General features: G+C 40.5%; 1 protein-coding gene across 1 annotated transcript in view; it reads left to right on the top strand.

The window, feature by feature from the left end:
• The first annotated feature begins 366 nt into the window (after positions 1-366).
• The window catches only part of LOC144688714 (anaphase-promoting complex subunit 4-like), a 107,087-nt gene continuing 90,678 nt past the window's right edge, over positions 367-16,775 (top strand). The window contains 3 exon segments of the mRNA XM_078555592.1: positions 367-375; positions 471-568; positions 3,124-3,198. Coding sequence (XP_078411718.1) covers positions 367-375; positions 471-568; positions 3,124-3,198 — 182 coding nt within the window.

Below are 16,775 nucleotides of genomic sequence, written 5' to 3'. Positions count from 1 at the left end.
CTGTGGGCGTATCTACACCACATGGACTGCAATAGTTGAAGAAGGCAGCTCACCACCACCTTCTCAAGAGCAATTAGGGATGGGTATTAAATGCTGCTCTAGCCAGTGAAGCCCACATCCCATGAATGAATAATAAGAATAAATTATCCATGTCTTCTGAGTATTACCTTCATCCTACAACAGAGTTATTGTTAGACAGAATGTAATACTGGGTGAGGAATTCAATATATACCAAAAGAATACCATAGAAATCTTTTGTTTAATTTTAGGTTTTGCTTCATCATCTTGCCCACTTTCAGCGTGTGTGGAGCTTGGCACCAAATGAAAACACAGGAAAAGAAGTAACGTCATTAGCATGGAGGCCAGATGGAAAAGGTAAAGCACCAAATGCACCAGAGTTCATGACCTCACATAGTTGTTGAATTGTATGTGTTTATAATAAATCCTTTTTGTTTTTCTACTAGTTTTAGCATTTATGTGATGTGGAAAAAGCAGAGATCCTACATTTTTTCTCCTTGGAAAACTTAGTCACCTGTATGCATTGGACCGAGGTGATGGATCCAAAAAGGTAATCAAGAACGTCAGGTCTGGCGGCATCTGTGGAAAGGGAAACAGAGTTAACATTTCAGGTCTGTGTCCTCGCGTCAGAACCAAGGTCACCTGCAACATTAACTTTGTTTCTCTCTCCACAGATGCTGCCAGACCTGCTGAATATTTCCAGCATTTTTTTATTTTTATTTCAGATTTCCATCATCCGCGTTGTTTTGCCTTTGTATCAAGATCATAAGCTCAGTCTTATTGGAATTGTTGTAAACAATTTTTTAAAAACTTGTTCTGTAAAAGTTAAACCCAATATCAAATGTTTTGAGGCACTATAGACTAAAATGTTACCTTATTTGGGCCAAATCTAGTTGTAGTGGGACATCTTGCAGCCCCTGCCATTAGGCATTTTTTGGTTGCCTTAAGTTTGACATTTTTTTGATGCTGTAACTTGCTGGAAATGTCAGCTGATAATGTTGTGGAGGAAGCAACAGGACATCTAAGATCTCAGTGAATGACGGAGCCAACAGTTTATCTCCTTAACTATTGTGATTTAATGATTGAGAAAGAAACAGGAATGACTGTGAAGCAGTTGATATACAGTGAATGTTTTTGAGTCATTTAGGTACAGAAGGAAATAAAGTGAGGGAAAGTATGATTGGATTGAGAGAGAAAAAGTATGAAACAAATTAAAAATTTGAACTTTTTAATATCTCAAGATCTAAATAGTTTAAATTATTTCATTCCTGGGAAGAGAGGTTGATTGAGATTGTATTAATCATTATAACATCATTAAAAAGAAACATACGCTCTTAATTACTCGCCCTCACTTCCTCCGGCAAGATTAATGGCCAAAAAATCTGCAAGTTCCTCAAGATAATGAGAAAGCTACGGTTGAGATGCCGCTTGCGCAAATCAAACAGCTGAGTAAAGCAACCAAGTTCTGGAAATTTCCAACTCGTGGCGTATCTCTGAATCCCCTGAAATTGCTGACCAATTTGCACATTAATAATTACATGAATTATTTACACACCGTTATTTTTTCAACAACATTTGGCCTATCATATGCCCTCAGAAAGGTCCTACAATGCTAAACTGTTATGATCCCCATGGAGACTTATAACATCAAAGAACCAAACTCCCTAAATGACACCAACGGAAAAAATCTGATTGACAAGTATCGCTTTTAAAAACTTTTACTGTCACAATCAAACCAAAGTTAACGAAGTAATCATGAATTCACAGGCAGATTGTACTCAATAGAAACTATAAATTATACTTTAAATAGCTGATACAACTAAGGTAAATTTCATAGATTTCTTAGCTAGCCCTCAAAGCACATACGTGGTACCACACGTAGTTCCAATGCCTCGCACAACTCTATCTTCCTCCGGCAGAGTTCAACTGCTCTTTGTCATGCAGGATCCAATCATCATGTAGCCTCTGACAACTGCTTTACTCCATCTGAGTTCCACAGATACAATTACTATCAACAAGGCACTTTTGCAGAGCTTTCTTCACTCAGTTCACGACAGTCTGATGACATAGCTTTCCCAGAGTCACCTAAGTCTAACCGCTCAATAACACATCTGAACGTGATGTGGTCAGCTCTGGTATAAACCACCCAGCTCTTCAGTGTGCCTGGATTGTTCTCAGAGGTTTTCAGATCCCCTATCCTGTTCTGACCACAGTCTGCAATACTCTGAACCCCAAGAGCCCCTGTGCCTGTTCTGACCTCAAGCTGAAATCCAATCTCCCGGTCTCGATTATGCGCCCCAAGTACCTTCTATTTCCCTAGCAATTTAGCAAAGACTCAGTTGTCAGAAGCCCGATCTCACATCCAGGAAATGCAATTAACAAATCCCTCCCCCAGAAAACTGGACCTGGCTTCTGTTTCAGTTATGCGCAGTCTCAAGAAATACAGGTTTTAAAACCATTTCATCACATTAACAGAATTTTAAAAATCTGCTTTGCTAATTATTTGGAAAGGGGCACTCTTTTATTTTGAAAGCGCTCTCCCAATCTATTTTTGAATACATATTTTAGTTTTATTAACTCTTCATTGTTCTCAGCTTGACATTGGTCTTTATTTTAAACATTTGGCACACTTTAAACTCGTAATAGGAAAAAGATGAGTGAACTGTTATGTTGGGGAAGATTTCCACTGCAGCCTTGCATAACAGTCATATACCTTGTTATGCATAGTTGCATCGGAAATCGTCCCCAACATAACACTTCACTTCACTTCTTCACTTCACTTGTTCCTTGTTCCTATAATTAATTTATAAATGTTTATAAATTGCTTTATACATAATACACTGGGAAAACTTTCCTCCATGGTCAGAGTATAACTTTTTTACATTGTTAGTGCAATATAACCCCAAGCGGCAGTAACATAAATGTGTGAGCAAATCATGAGCTCCTTTGGGCGGAACTTGTTTGGAGAGACTAATAAAAATATATGGGGAAACAAATGTAAGCTTCCAAAGGCTCATTAAAAAAGTGAAAAAAAGATATAGCTGAAGATGTGTAGCTATTTCAAATTATTGTTTCATATTTACTGTTCTTAACACTTCTTTCCAGTGCTACTGCCTCAATCAGTTTACTAGATGAAGAAGGAAGCCTTTTCTTGCCCAAGTTGCCTGCACTACCAAAGCGGTAAATTTAATATGACTAAAATAATACCAATGAAATGCCATTGACCCGGATTTTGCAGTTGTAATAAGGCAAAACTGTCAGCGTCTGCCCTCGTTACCACTCTGAAGCTGACAGCAACTTCTGGTGTCTGCACACTTGCAGTTAAGTACAGAGATTCAGAAGTTGCTGTCAATAATTCACTGCTCCTCCGCAGGGTGCACTGTTAAGGTGCAGACGGCACTCTTTAGAAATCACTTGAACTATGTGAACTTGCTGTAAAAATGCCTGATAAATTACACCATCTTGAATAGGTGTAATTAGGAATCTAATGGTGTACCAAGTGATAACTAGTGCTGTACAAGTTCTCTGGCTCTGAGAAACTAATTTTATATATGTGGAATGTCAGATTTCTACATTATGTTAAAAATTCCATGGGTTTTTAATTTTAAAAAAAAGTTTGCTTATTCTATTTTAGCTTCTACCTTATTCCTATGTTTATACCCCAATCTTTAATTTGGCTGTCCGTAAAAATATGAGTGAATGATAATCAGTACATTTTACTTCCTGGTTTGCTGCCTGTTATTGGCTGCTCAGCCTATTTCGTGGCATCACCATTGCTGGATGCCATGAGATCCCCTTGACTTGATGCCAGAATCAAACTAGCATTGGGAATGGTGAAATCCATGCCACAGAGATGACTAAATCTTTGCAGCTTTTCTTGAGTTCAGCTGCGACTGCCACCAGTTCATTGCTTAACCGCAAAATTCCAGGCATTATTGTCCACTGTTTGAATGGCCAGGTGAATTTAATTATCTGTTGGTGGTGTTCAACAATTTTATTTTATTCTGTCAGCTGAATAAAAATCGTTACCCTTGAAGTAATTTAATCCACTATTCTGTTTTGGGTTTCTGCTTGTGGGGTGTCATAGGTATCTCATTAAAGGTTTGGTGCACTTAGTGGGAAAAAAAATCAGAAGTTCAGCCTAATTGCTCTAATTGTAGCTACTGAAACTTCAGTGTTTCATTATTAGCTAAAAGAACTGGCCTTTTGTTATGATTTTCAGTCAAAGATTACCTTTTACTGATTTGGATCTCAGAACTAAAATGGATGATGGAAACTGCATATATAGGATAAAAGTTACGCTTACCATTTAAACGTCAATAAGAAAATACATAAAAGAGAGAAATACTGATGATTAGTATGAAATCCAATTTGAAATAACTTTTCTTTTTTTAAGGCGGGGAGGGCAGAGTAAATTTGTGACACCTCAATGAAAATATACAATTTGGTGCTCATGTACTTGAAAATTAAGTAACTTATTAATCTCAGCAGTGTTATGCTAACATTTTGATTTTGCACATCAATGCATGAGCTGTAGATTTTTTAAATTCCTTGAGCTCTTGAAGTTTGTCTAATTTGTTTGAATTTATTAAGTGTACAAGTGAGGTCCACATGATGTTATGAGTGACAATTTGTGTTTAGAGTCTTGATCTGATTTCAGTACTCTGGCTGTATGATTGTTAAACTTGTTAAGTATTCAAGTGAATGTAAGTTTAAAAAAATAAGTTGTGACATTTTTTGGGTTTAATCATTGCTAATCCTGTTCTGTGAAGGTTAGAAATAGAGATGGTGCTGTGATGAATTGAAAATTGCTGAGCATTTTCTGAATGAGAAGTATTCTGGACAGAGAATTTATGAGAGTTACCTCACAGATATTCTTCAAAGTTTTTATAAATGATCCAGAAGAGGACAGTAATAGCTTTATCTCAATTTTTTTGGATGACCCTGAGATAACAAGGGTCAATACAAAAAAAAGCAAAAGAACGACTTGTATTCATATACACCCTTTTATGGCCACAGGTTGTCCAAGAGCGCTTTACAGCCATTCAGTAAACTTTAGAAGTGTACTGACAATCGTAATGTAGGAAACATGGCAACTAATTTGCAAACTCCCAAAAACAAATGCGATAATGACTAGATAATCTGCTATTTTTGTGTAATGTTGATTGAGGGATAAATATTGGCCAGGACACCAGGGATAACTCCACTGCTCTTCTTCAAATGCCATGTGATCTTATAAGAAAGCAGACGGGGCATCTGTCCAATGTCTCATCCAAAAGACAGTACCTTTCACAGTGCAGCACTCCCTCAGTTCTACACTGGATTGTTAGCCTATGTTTTTGTGCTCAGGTTCTGGAGTGGAATTTGAACTCAAAGCGTTGTGACTCAGAGATGAGAGTGCTACCAACTTAGCTGTGACGGACAATGGAGAATTTGAAAAATTACAAAGGACCTAAATGCATTTTAATGTAGCTAAATGTAACCATACATTTGTGGACGTGGAACGTGCAATGAGAATAATGGGAAAGTAATAACTAAGATCAGGAAAGGGATTTTGGGGTCATAGCAGATTGAGCCATGAGGATTTCAAGCTAACGTCCTAACAGCTGTAAATATAACATAGACTATTGGAATTGGATTGCATACAAAGAGAAATGGAGAATAGAACGAATAAAATAACACTAGAGATGGTACAGTTATAGAACAATACCTGGAGCATTGTGTTCAGTTTTAGAATTTGCACTGGGAAAAGAAACATGTAACATAGCAGGTAAGAACCATTATAATTACAAGGGAACTGGAAATTAAAACTTGGAGATAGACTTCAGAATGTCAAGTCCCCAGCAAAGGCCTCAGCTTCATCCCCCTCAGTGAATTTCAAATTTGACATGAAGCTGGGCTCTTCATCTGCCATCTTCGCTTCTATGCCCCCTTTGTTGGTCAGGAATATTCCCACTGCACACTGGACTCCTTCTCCCATCTTCAGAATTCTTGTCCCACCAGGATCCCTCCCTCTAGCCTCTTGCTGCACTGGGGGTGCCATCTTTCAGGTGAAGCATCAAACCAATACCCCATCTGCCCCCTCAGATTGAAATAAAAGATCCCATTTGACACTATTTCGAAGAAGAGCAGGGGAGTTATCCCTGGTGTTTTACTAATATTTATCCCTTAACCAACGTCACAAAATAGTATTATCTAGTCACTATCATATTGCTACTTGTGGGAGCTTGCTGTGTGCAAATTGGCTACTGCATTTCTGACATTATAACAGTGACGGCACTTCAAAAGTACTTCATTAATTGTAAAGCACTTTTAAAGTCTGATCGTGAAAGGTGCTATATAAATGCAATCTTTTTCTCTTACCCTCTCTGGGCTTTTCAATCAGCTCACTCACTTGAAACCTACCTCCCTCTGAACTTGTAGCACTCCATTCTCTCAGGCCTGAGCTTAACATTGTCATTAAATCTGTTGACAAGTTGTTAACTGGTGAACCGATCTCTACATTTCAAAGGCTGAACACCAACCCTCCAACATCGCTACTGACCTCTCCCAGACTGTCACCCCACAACGAAACGTAAAGATATCGTTTCCCAGACTGAAACTGACTTCAACTCTTCAAAGATCTTTCAACCAACCTCATACTCCCCTTATCTCTCCCTGCATCTTCCTTGAATGGAGGCCCAACAGGCCTCCATCCGCCATCACCTGCCTCCACCTGGCTGAACTTGTTCATATATTGAACAACACTTCCTTTGACTCCACTCAGTTCCTCCAAGTTAGAGGTATGGGCCCTAGCTATGCCTGCCCTTTTGTGGGATGTGTGTAACATTCTTTGTCCTTGTCCTACTTAGGTTCCAACCTTTCTCAAGTACCGGTGAAAATTTGGGACACTGGAAATGGAGGTGGGAGTCCCAAAATCTGGATTTTTTTTTAAAGGTCCATGGAGTCTCCCTGGCTCTGAGAAAACCCGGCCCCATGTTGGAGGTTCCTCTGGAAGATCTAAAGCCACAGTGTGTCTCTGAGAGGATTTCCTCAGACATGGGAAGTAGGTGGTTCTGGAGTACGTGTGCTATGGGCAACAGGGAAATATCCCGATAGTTTCCACAGCATGGTTTATCTCCCTTCTTGCAGATAGTTACAATTGTCACATTTCTAAAGTCAGGTGTGGGGGTGGGAGTTCTTTTTCCTTCCAAATTCATAAGTTGAGAAGTTGAGTACATGAAGACTTGATGTGAGCACAAATCCACCAACTTTGAAAACCTCAACTGGCATACCAGCAAAGCTTTGTTGTTTTTCATCTGTGTGATTGCTTATTGTAACTCTCCCATTGATGGTGGTTCACCCATGGATTCTGCCACAGGGTATGACAGGAAAGCCTGGAGATATCAACTGCCATTGTAGATTCACGGTTGAGGAATTGTTCAAAATGTTCTTCCCAGCTTTGACAGAAGGCATTGTCATCCTTAAGACGAGAAAAAGCATCTTGTAAACAAATGGAATTTTGCCTGTTTGAGCTTCATCTATAGATGGCCCTACTGGCTTCAAAAAAGGCTTTGTATGTGATGATGGTCAGCATATTATTGGATCTCTTGCGTTTTCTCTTCCCACCACATGTCCCTTATCTTCTTTTATCATTGTCTTTGGGCATCGGGTTTGAGCTATTGGAATGCTGCCTTCTTAAGACTATAAGATGTAGGAGCAGAAGTAGGCCATTCGGCCCATCGAGTCTGCTCCGCCATTCAATGAGATCATGGCTGATCTGATAATCCTCAACTCCACTTTCTTGCCTTTTTCCCATAACCCTTGATTCCCTTACTGATTAAAAATCTGTCGATCTCAGCCTTGAATATACTTAACGACCCAGCCTCTACAGTTCTCTGCAGTAAAGAATTCCACAGATTGACTGCCCTCTGAGAGAAGAAATTCCTCCTCATCTATGTTTTAAGTGGGCAACCTCTTACTGTGAGATTATGCCCTCTGGTCTTAGACTCTCCCACAAGGGGAAACAACCTCTCAGCACCCACCCTGTCAAACCTCCTAAGAATCTTTTATGTTTCAATAAGGTCACCTCTCGTTCTTCTAAACCCCAATGAGTACAGGCCCAACCCACTCAACCTCTCCTCATAAGAAAATCCCTCCATCCTTGGTATCAACCTAGTGAACCTTCCCTGGACTGCCTCCAATGCCAGTATATCTTTCCTTAGATAAGGGGAACAAAACTGATCACAATATTCTAGATGTGGTCTAACTAGTGCCTTGTATAGTTTTAGCAAGGCTTCCCTATTTCTATACTCCATTCCCTTTGAAATAAAGGCCAACATTCCATTTGCCTTACCAATTACCTGCTGAACATGTATGCTAGCTTTTTGGGATTTATGAAAGAGGACCCCCAAATCCCTCTGTGTTGCAGCTTTCTTCAGTCTTTCTCCATTTAAATAATATTTAGCTCCTCTATTCTTCCTGCCAAAGTGCATAACCTCACACTTTCCCACATTATGCTCCATCTGCCACGTTTTTGTTCACTCACTTAACCTGCCTATATCCCTGTGAAGACTCTTTGTGTCATCCTCACCACTTGCCTTCCCACCTATTTTTGTGTCATCTGCAAACTTGGTGATAGCACATTCATTTCCCTCATCCAAGTCACTAATATAAATTGTAAATAATTGTGACCCAAGCACTGATCCCTGTGGCATTCCACTAGTTATAGGTTGCCATCCTGAAAATGCCTCCCTTATCCCAACTCTCTGTCTTATATTAGTTAGCCAGTCTTCTGTCCATGCTAATAAATTACCCCGAAGACCATGGGCTCTTATCTTATTAAGTAGCCTTATGAATGGTACCTTATCGAACGCCTTTTGGAAACCCAAATATATTACGTCTACTGGTTCCCCTTTATCTCTCTTGCTTGTTACCTCCTCAAAGATTTCTAATTGTCGGGCATGATTTGCCCTTCACGAAACCATGCTGACTCTGCTTGATTAGATTATGCGTTTCTAAATCCTCTGCTATTACATCCTTCATAATAGACTGCAACATTTTCCCAATGACAGATGTTAAGCTAACTGGCCTATAGTTACCTGTTTTTGTCTCCCTCCCTTTTTGAATAAGGGTGTTACATTGGCAGTTTTCCAATCCTCTGGGACTTTTCCAGAATCTAAGGACTCTTGGAAGATTATTACCAGTGCATCCACTATCTCTGCAGCTATTTCCTTTAATATCCTAGGATGCAACCCATCCGGTCCAGGTGACTTATTGGCCTTTAGCACCATAAGTTTCCCTTGTACTTTTTCTCTAGTGATAGTTATTGTATTTATTTCACCCCTCCCCCTTTTGCTTCATGATTGTTGAGTATTTTTGGAATGTTATCAGTGTCTTCTACCATGAAGACTGATGCAAAGTATTAATTCAACTCCTCTGCCATTTCCTGGTCCCCCATTATTATTTCCCCAGCCTCATTCTCTAAGGGGCCTACATTGACTTTGATCTCTCCCTTCCTTTTTATACATTTAAAGAAGCTCTTACTGTCCATTTTTATATTACTTGCTAGTTTACCCTCAAAGTTTATTTTCTTCCTCTTTATTTTTTTTTGGTCATCTTCTGTTGGTTTTTAAAACATTCCCAATCCTCTGGTTTACCACTAATCTTTGCCATGTTGTAGTTTTTTCTTTCACTTTGATACAATCTTGGTTACTTAACTTGCTTGGTTAACCATGGTTGGTTTATGCCCTTCTTACAATCCTTCTTCCTCACTGGGATATATCTTTGTTGCGAGTCATGGACTATTTTCTTAAACGTCTGCCATTGTTCATCAACCGTCTTTTCTGCTAAACTTTCCCAGTCCAATCCAGCCAATTTTCCCCCATTCCTTTGTAATTACCCTTATTTAAGTTTAGCACAGATGTTTCCGAACTAAGTTTCTCACTCTCAACCTGAATGCTAAATTCCACCATGTTATGGTCGCTGTTTCTTAGAGGATATTTTACTCTGAGAACATTTATTAAACCTGTCTCATTACGCATTGCTAGATCCAAAATAGCCTGATCCCATGTTGGATCCACCACATATTGTTCTAGGAAACTGTCCCGAGGACACTCTACGGATTCTTGCTCATGACTACCTCTGCCAATTTGATTTTCCCAATCTACATGGAGATTAAAGTCACCCATGATTAATATACTGCCTTTTTTACATGCCCTCATTATTTTCTGATTTATTCTGTCTGGCAGCATAGCTACTGTTAGGAGGCCTATAGACTACTGCCCACCAGTGTCGCCTTCTCCTTGTTATTTCTCACCTCCACCCATATGGATTCCACATCTTCCGATCCAAGATCATTTCTTGTTATCGTACTTATTCCATCTCGTACTAACAATGCTACCCCACCACCCTTTCCTTCCTGCTTGACCTTTCGAAAAGTCATATACCCCTGAATATTTAGTTCCCAGCTTTGACCTCCTTGTAATTTGTCTCCTCAATGGTTATAAGGTCATACCCATTAATCTCTATTTGTGCCGTTAATTAATTTATTTTGTTCCAAATACTACATGCATTTAAGTAAAGAGCCATTAATTGTGCCTTTTTACAATTTTTTCCTCCTTTGTTCCTATTTGCTGCTGTTTTTTTTTTGTTTATGTTTATGACTGTCCCTTCCTGTCACACTCTGGGTATCATTACCTAAAAGTAGCTGCCCTGCAATACAGCCATACCCTTTTGCCTTGTAAGCCAGCTTATCCCCTCTCCAGGACCTTCCCCCCCACTGCCCTCTATTTAGTTTAAAGTCCTCTCTACAGCCCTAGTTATTCGATTCACCAAGACACTGGTCCCAACATGGTTCAAGTGAAGCCCATCCTACCAGAACAGCTCCCTTCTACCCCAGTACTCATGCCAGTGCCACATGAACTGAAACCCATTCCTCCCACACCAATCTTTGAGCCACACATTTAACTTCTTGACTTTATTTGCCTGTGGTTCAGGCAGTAATCCCGAGATTATTACCTTGGAGGTTCTGCTTTTTAATTTAGCTCCTAACTGTTTCAAATTATTCCAGCAGAACCTCCTTTCTAGTCCTATCAATGTCATTGGTACCAACGTGGACGACGACAATTGGATCCCTCCCCTCCTACTCCTAGTTCCTCTCCAGCCCTGAGGAGATGTCTTTAACCCTGGCCCTGGGCAGGCAACACAACCTTCGGGACTCACACTCATTGCTGCAGAGAACAGTCTCTATCCCCCTAATTAAACTGTCCTCTACCACTCGTACCTTCCTATTTCCTCCCCCCACTTGAATGGCCCCCTGTACCATGCTGCCGTGGTCAGTTCGTTCATCCTCCCTGCAGTCCCTACTCTCGTCCACACAGCTTGCAAGAACCTCATAACTGTTGGACAGTTTCAGGGGCTGAGGCTCCTTGAACACTACACCCTGGATCCCCATACCTGCCTCACCTGCAGTCCCATCCCTGCAACTTTGGGTTAATTCTGCGAGGCAAGAAAGGCTGCTTGATTTTGTTCCAGGAAGTCACATATTTCGGCATCATTTTAATCAAACCAGTCTAGATGACGGCAATGCTCAAACGCACTGGTCTGCACACACAGGTTTAGCACAGCTAACTTTATTTGATCCCGCTCTCCTGGAATTGAGTTGGATGTGTGAAGATTTCCAGATTAGTCGTGAGCTGAACTTGGAATTCCTCTCTTCGATTGATCTGTTTTAGGGCTGAGATATTGAAGTTCTTTCTCTTGGACATTTGGGCCTTGTGATGTCTTGGGGCTAGGTGGATGTTCATCACCGAACAAGTCAATGATCTGCCCAGCATGCATGAGTGAGTGCTGCAGACATCACTGAGATCTTTGACCCAAATAATGAAATAATACAGGGGGTATCAGTGCTTTGATCTAGAATGACTCCATGTGGTTTTGTACTTGTCCTTGTGTTTGTTATTATGAGGCCATGTTGAACACACTTTGTTGGCAGGAGGAGACCATTTGCATTGGCTTTCCCATCCCGTTTTCCCCAATGGTTCTGCATCAGATATAGGCGTCACAATGAACCCTGATATTAAAGTTTCCAGAGGCAAGATCTTTCTCCTGTTAGTATGGCAGTGAGGATTTCATCAATGTCAGAACAGAACATTTCCTTAACTCTCATCGGAGTCCAGGGTTGGGGGTACATACTGATGATGGCGCGTATTGGTTATGGCAGAATTGGAGGTGAAGTATCATGATTCTTTCATTTATACAACTGGGGAGTTGTGGCACTGCATCCAGATGGCAAAAACAACTCGGTGGACATTCCCTTTGTTATTTAACCACTGCTGCCTCCCACCTTATCACAGACCTTTCCCTTTGTTCTTTTTCCTCCTCTCCTCCTTTCTCTGTACCTGTAATTGTTTAAAACCTGTTACATTTCTACCTTGCAGTTCTGATGAAAGGCCATTAACCGTAAGCGTGAACTTTTGTTTCTCTCTCCACTGATTACTCCTGACCAGCTGAGCATTTCCAGCATTTTCTATTTTTAGTTCAGGACGTGGAACTCTTCTCATTGGAAAAGAGTAGACTAAGAGAAATATGATTAAGATGTTCAAAATAATAAAGTTCAGGAATGTAGCAGATGAGTTGGGGTTATCTGCATTGGGAGCAGAAAGAAGAGACTTGAGTTTCAAGCTGAAAAATGTAAAATAAAGTAGGATGTAAGGAAATGTTCCTCAAGGAGTAGGTGGCTATTGGAATGCTTCCCAAAGGAAGTTGTGGAGGTAACACCATCTTCATGGCAAATTGGACAAATGTCTTAGAGGAACTTGTAATAGAAACATAAAAAATAGGAGCAGGATTAGGGCATTCAATCCCAAGAGCCTGCTCCACCATTCAGTATGATCATGACTGATCCTCTATCTCAACACCGTACTCCCGCTTTCTCCCCATATCCTTTGATGCCTTTGAGTCCAGAAACCTATCTATTTCCTTCTTAAATATATTCAGTGACTTGATCTTCACAGCCTACTATGGTAGAGAATTCCATACATTCACCACCTTGTGATTGAAGAAGTTTCTCCTCATCTCAGTCCTAAATGGTCTATCATCCCTGCATCCAGCCTGTCCATCCCTGTCAGAATTTTATATGTTTCAATGAGATCTCCTCTCATTCTTCTAAACTCCAGTGAATACAGGCCTAGTTGGCCCAATCTCCCCTCATATGACAATCCTGCCACCCCAGGAATCAGTCTGGTAAACCTTCGCTGCACTCCCTCCATGACAAGTATATCCTTTCTTAGGTAAGGAGACTAAAACTGCACACAATATTCAAGGAAGGTGTGGTCTCATCAAAGCCCTGTACAGTTGAAGTAAGACATCCTTGCTCCTGTTCTCAAGTCCTCTCGCAACAAAGGCCAACATACCATTTGCCTTCTTAACTGTTTGCTGCACCTGCATGCTTGCTTTCAGTGATTGGTGTATAAAGACATCCAGGTCCCTTTGTACAGCAACATTTCCCAATCTATCAGCATTTAAATAATGCTCTGCCATTCAGTTTTTCCTGCTGAAGTGGTTAACTTCACACTTATCCAAGTTATACTGCATCTGCCATGTATTTGCCCACTCACTCAACCTGTCTAAATCGCCATGAAGCCTCTTAACACCCCCATATCGCTCATATTCCCAATAAACTTTGTGTCATCAGCAAACTTGGAAATGTTACTTTTGGTTCCTTCATCTAAATCATTGATATATGTTGTGAATAGCTGGAGCCCAAGCACTGACTCCTGTGGTGCCCCACTAGTCACTACCTGCCACTCCGTAAAAGACCCATTTATTCCTACTCTCCTAGCTGCCAGACGTTCAAAGGAAAATTTCTCTATTGGACAAGTATATTAGCACTGTATTTTCTGCTAAATTTTAATTTAGTTACTCTCTTAGAGCATTTGTATAATTGTTATCATATAATTGATCAATGATGCAGCACATAAGGAGGCCATTCAGCCCATCATACCTGAACCGGATGTTTGGTAGAGTTACTCAATTATTCGACTCCCCTGTCCCTTCTCCATAGCTCTGCAATTTTCTTTCCCTTCAAGTAGCACAACCAATTCCATTTAGAAAGTTATTGAAGTTGTTTCCACCAGCCTTTCAGATTATCCGAATGGGATGCATTAAAAAAATTGCCATTGTTTCCACTCCATTTCTTGCGAGTTGACTTGCATCTGTATCCTCCAGTCACCAAACCTTCTGCCACTTGAAGTAGTTTCTCCTTTAGTCATTTGGTAATACAGAGCTTGAGTATTGCTGATAATAGAGACATGTCTAAACTTTTCGTCTTGCACTCATCAGGGCAATTTGCAAGAATACCAATATAAGGGGAAAACGGCAATTTATACTGTATGTGAAGAGAGTGCTGACTGGTTGGCAAGTGGCATTGCCATGGAGAATGCACTAGTGATGTTGACTGTCAGTTAACTGCCAAGCATTGTTGAAATTTAAACCAGGTAGCCCATGATTGCAAAACTCAAAAACACAGTGTCCTATATTAGATGTGATTCTGCGATTGGACAACATTTGCTAAATAATCCTCAGTTTGCTAAGAATTACACTGACAACCAATTTAAGATTGTCAATCAGGCTTGCAGTGTGGTCCATTTGTGTGTACTGGAAGCTACATTTATTAATACACAGGGCCCTGTTCTTTGCAGACAGAAGGAACATGCACACACATTGTAAAAACAGAATTACCTGGAAAAACTCAGCAGGTCTGGCAGCATCGGTGGAGAAGAAAAGAGTTGACGTTTCGAGTCCAACATGACCCTTCAACAGAACTGAAGTATACTTCAGTTCTTTTTTATACTTCAGTTCTGTTGAAGGGTCATGTTGGACTCGAAACGTCAACTCTTTTCTTCTCACCCATGCTGCCAGACCTGCTGACTTTTTCCAGGTAATTCTGTTTTTGTTTTGGATTTCCAGCATCCGCAGTAGCTTTTAGCTTTTTGTTTTTATGCACACACATTGTGTCTGTTTCAGCTAAACAAAATAAGTGACAGCCATTCATTGACTTATTTCTCAGGGCAATACCTTGACCTATCAGGGTCAAGCTGCCTGGTTTAAATTTCAGCAATGCTTGGCAGTCAACTGTCAGTCGCCATCACTGGTGCATTCTCCATGGTAACACAACTTGCCAATCAAACAGCACTCTCTTCACATTTAGTATAAATTGTTGTTTTCCCCATACATTGGTATTCTTGTGAAGTGTACTGATGAATGCAAGACGAAAAGCTTAGACACGTCTTTTTTCAGCAATACTCAGTTTCTCCTTATTTATTCATTTACTCAAGCAAAACATTTCATGATTTGAACTACCTCGATTAAATCTGCCCTTAACCTAGTACCCAGAATCAGACATCATTCTCAAACTGGAGGCTAACCAACAATTCATAAAGATTTAGCATAAATTCCTTGTTTTTGTGCTCTGTTCCTCTGTTTATGTGGCCATGAGTCCCACATGCTTTTTAACAGCCTTCTCATCTTGTTCTGCCACCTTCAAAGATTTGTGTACATATACCATCTGTTTTTTTCTGATTTTGAACCCCCTCTTTTAAAATTGTACTATTTAGTTTTATATTACCACTTCTCATTCTTCCTACCAAAATGCATCACTTCCACATTTCTCTGTGTGAGATTTGAATTGCTAAATGTTGCCTACTTCAGTAGACAAAGGCAAACTATCCCTCCTCTGCAGCCTTTGACACAGTTAATCACGCCATTCTCCTTCAACACTTCTCCATTGACTTCCATCTTGGTGGAACTGCATGCGCCTGGTTCCATTCTTATCTATCTAATTATAGCCCATGGCTTCCCTTCCCATTCTTGCATAGTTACCCATGCTGTCCTCCAAGGATCTATCCTTGGCCCCTCCCTATTTCTTCATGTATGCTGACAATGTACAGTTTTACCTCACCACCACCTCTCTTGATCCCTCCACTGTCTAAATTGTCAGTCTATTTCTCCAAAATCCAGTAGTGGATGAACAGGAATTTCCTCCAATTAACAATTGGGAAGAATGAAGCTATTACCTTCAGTCCTTGCCCTAAATTCTGCCCCCTCACCACCAACTCCATCCCTTTCCTGTTCACAACCTTATTGTCTTATTTCTCCCCAAGATGAGCTTTCAAGCACAAATCCACGGTGTCATTAAGACTACCTCTTTGCACCTTGCAACATTGCCCCTGCTTCAGCTCTTCTGCTGAAACCCTCACCCATGCCTTTGTTACTTCCAGACTTGACTATTCTAATGCACTTCTGGCCAGCCTCCCACATTCCACTCTTCATAAACTGAGGTAATCCAAAATGCTGCTACCCACAGCTTAACTCGCACCAAATTCCATTCTTATACCTCTAAGCCAGCTCCTGGTTAAGCAATGCCTCAATTTTGAAATTCTCACCCTTGTTTTCAAATCCCTTCATGGCTGGGCCCCCCTCCCTATCTCTGTAATTTCCTCCAATCCTGCCACCCTCTAATTCCAGCCTCTTGAGCATCCCTGATTTTCATTGCTGCACCATTGCTGACCATACCTTCAGCTGCCTTGGCCCTAAGCTCTTAAATTCCTTCTCTAAACCTCTCCACCTCTCTACATCCCTTTCCTCCTTTAAGACACTCCTTAAAACTGATTTTTTTGATCTTTTGCCCTAATAAATCTTTATGTGGCTCGATACCGTATTTTTTACAATACCTCATTGAAGCATGTTGGGAGTTTTGCTATTTCCAAGGAACTGTA

This window comes from Cetorhinus maximus, chromosome 1, assembly GCF_964194155.1.
Source record: "Cetorhinus maximus chromosome 1, sCetMax3.hap1.1, whole genome shotgun sequence".
Classification (NCBI taxonomy): Eukaryota; Metazoa; Chordata; class Chondrichthyes; order Lamniformes; family Cetorhinidae; genus Cetorhinus; species Cetorhinus maximus.
The sequence above is the reverse complement of the archived record's forward strand: the minus strand, read 5'-3'. Positions and strand labels throughout refer to the sequence as shown.